The sequence below is a fragment of the Chenopodium quinoa genome, unplaced genomic scaffold (genome assembly GCF_001683475.1).
Source record: "Chenopodium quinoa cultivar QQ74 unplaced genomic scaffold, ASM168347v1, whole genome shotgun sequence".
Taxonomy (NCBI): domain Eukaryota; kingdom Viridiplantae; phylum Streptophyta; class Magnoliopsida; order Caryophyllales; family Amaranthaceae; genus Chenopodium; species Chenopodium quinoa.
This window is the reverse complement of record NW_018743218.1, coordinates 3,308,299-3,311,245: the sequence shown is the minus strand read 5'-3', so window position 1 is coordinate 3,311,245 and position 2,947 is coordinate 3,308,299. Positions and strand designations below refer to the sequence as shown.

Sequence of the window (2,947 nt, the reverse complement as noted above, 5' to 3'; positions counted from 1 at the left end):
ATGGTAGGAAAAATGATGAGTCTAATGAAGCTTAAGAAGTTTGTAAAGAAGCTAAGGTGGTGCATGAAAGTGTTACAATTGCAACCAATTCGAACGATCCCTAGTAACGAAGAGTTGGTGGAGATCCTAGGCCAAAAGGCGGCATTGCCACCAAAAGGGCATTTCGCGGTGTTAGCAGGGAAGGGTGATGACGAGGAGGCCGAGCTGAGGAAGTTTGTGGTGGAGTTAAGGTTTTTAAGAAACCCTACACTTTTGAAGTTGTTAAAAGAAGCTGAAGAAGAGTATGGTTTTCAACAAGAAGGTGCATTGGTTGTACCTTGTAAGCCTGAAGAATTAAAAAAGATATTATTGGAGGACAAATTCTAAGACAACAACAACTTTTAATCTTTATTGTTGATCAAGTTTTTGTTTAGTTAATGCAATAGTCTAGTTAGATTTTACTTTAATTTCCAAATACACACTAATTAGCTTAGCATAATTCTTTTGGATTAAATGTAAAACATGCATATGCATTCCTTTCTTTTAGTTTTGATATGATTTGTATTCTATGTAAATGAGGCCCATCCTATGTATGCATGATGCATTACATTTTAAAATGCACACTGCTATATTTTGGTTTTAAACACACATATGTTTGTTCTTTATCATTCTTATATTAATTTGCAAGTATACGGTGTTTTAAATAATTCTTTATGCATACATTATTTTGTTTTTGTAATTAATTTTCATTTTTTTTTACATGAATTACGCCACATTTATTAAAAGAAGATAAACTATAGTTAGTCATGGTTGCGAGGATATGCACCTTGTCAGCTGTTAATTAATTTTATTATTAACTATAGCAACAACAATGCACTTTTTTTTTTCTTGCCAAAAAAAAAAAATTACTCTTTTTTAGTCACATTGTTTTTCCATCTGTTTGATTCCTATTTTTGGGTCAAATAATAATAATAATAATAACCATATCCTTGTTGATGTTTACTATCGTTTTCGGATTTCAGCAAGAAAGGAGGTTGACATTGGGTTATCTAGAAGGAACGACGGGGCCCTCAGTCTTGCAGATGTGTTTTTTTATTCCTGGGATCGTGGTCGCGATAGATGTTTGTGTTGATTTGACAGGGTCTTCTCCTTTGACACATTCTGGGCTATCTGACTTTGTTCCTGGACGAGTTATGGCTGATGCGGCTCATTGGAAGCAGGTTTAGTATGAAGCTAGTTGTCAGGTGATTGGATATGGTTTTATTCCCTTTTCATTTTCTTCATCACTTGGGAATTAGAGAAGGAGGCCGGCTATTGCATTGCTAAAGCGGGTTCAGGAATTCTTGACGACGCAAGACATTGGGGCACGTGCTGCTGCTCATATCTTCACTAAGATAGGATTTGCTATAACTAGAGGAGTGGGGGCCCAAATTGTATCTCGGCTTCCCACTAATTTATTGTAGGTTGTATGACTTTGTCTGTTTTTGAGATAATAATAATAATAATAATAATAATAATAATAATAATAATAAAAAATTAACAATAATGCACTATATTTTGCATATACAAATGACTAAATTTAAATTAAAAAAAAAATCAGAAAGCTAGTCAATTATTATATGTCCCACTTTTGACTTTTCTATAAACTTAACTATTAGTTACAAATTAGGTGTGAATCTCGTGCAATGCACGACATTTAAAGAAAAACATTTTTCAAAGCTTCAATTGGATTCGTTGTCCCCTAATCATGATATCTAAATATAAATAATTTTTAATAATAAATCTAAGTCTAATAAAATATAAGTTATTTTTAATAATAAATCTAAGTCTATCGTGATTGATAATAATATATACAAATATACAAAAGTAATGTTTGTCTTCTATTTCAAATGAATCTCCAACTTCATTTACAACCATATAACCACATCTTGTAAGAAAAAAACAAAATTAAATACAAAAAATAATGTTTAGTAAAACAAACAATAATACTATAAAATGTTAGATAATAAAAATGAAAAAAAACAACATACTAGGGATATTGCATTAATACAAAACTTATCTAAAAATTATAATTGAACAAAATCAAATCTCCAATGGAATTTTATCATATCTACAACACCCTTGACAACTGAGAATTTTTAGTTTGTTAATGATATATTATTATTATTATTATTATTATATTTTAAGCAACAAGCATTGGCTAATTATTATTATTATTATTTTTTTGATAAATATGAATATATAAATTATTTGAGAAGATATATTTGTTCTTGTCAAAAATTTATGATTCCGCTATTTAAATGTATCTGTACAAGCGATTGTGGCTTAGAGTTTGTTGATATTGCTTTAATTTTAGACATGTTGATAATAAATATTTTATTTTTTTTAAAAAAAATGTATGACATTGTAGTTGGTAATATCAAGGAAATTTTACCAAAAACTACCAATTGAAAAATCAGTTTTGAGAACAACTACCTTTAACTTATCCCTACACAGTCAATCGTGGCTTCCATTGAAGACCCGTACAGAAAGAGAAATTTGCACTAATAAATTATCAACTGTCTCGATTCATTCATTTGTTTCATAAAAAAACGCCATCTCTGGGTTTACGAACCTCTTATAATAGTTCATTGGACTGTAAAATACGTTCCGACTCTTTACAAAATCTTTGATGACCTTGTTGTCAACGCAAATGATCATAAAAAGATAGATACGTCCATAGATTGATTTGCAATTGTGATTAATTAAAAGGAGAATATGATCATTTGTTTTATTGAGATTTTACTTCTAACTTCATTTATAGCTTTTATAAGTTGTTTTATTATTAATTTTTTATTGCTAAGGTGTTATATGTCATACTCCTTTTTTTTTTTTGGAGTGTGACACGAAGATGAAGTGGACGGATTCGATACAGTAATCAAACCTTTTACGAAATTTTTTCAAAACCGATGATTAGGCCAATTTTACT

General features: G+C 29.8%; 1 protein-coding gene across 1 annotated transcript; it reads left to right on the top strand.

Annotated features, from left to right (window-relative positions):
• LOC110734788 (auxin-responsive protein SAUR32-like) lies at positions 1–366 on the top strand. Its single transcript, XM_021914937.1, has one exon. It carries the CDS (start codon positions 1–3, stop codon positions 364–366), a length of 366 nt encoding a protein of 121 aa, XP_021770629.1.
• Positions 367–2,947: the final 2,581 nt, after the last annotated feature.

Excerpts from the sequence above, each read along its gene's own strand:
- LOC110734788 (XM_021914937.1), top strand. The coding sequence starts at position 1 with ATGGTAGGAAAAATGATGAGTCTAATGAAGCTTAAGAAGTTTGTAAAG.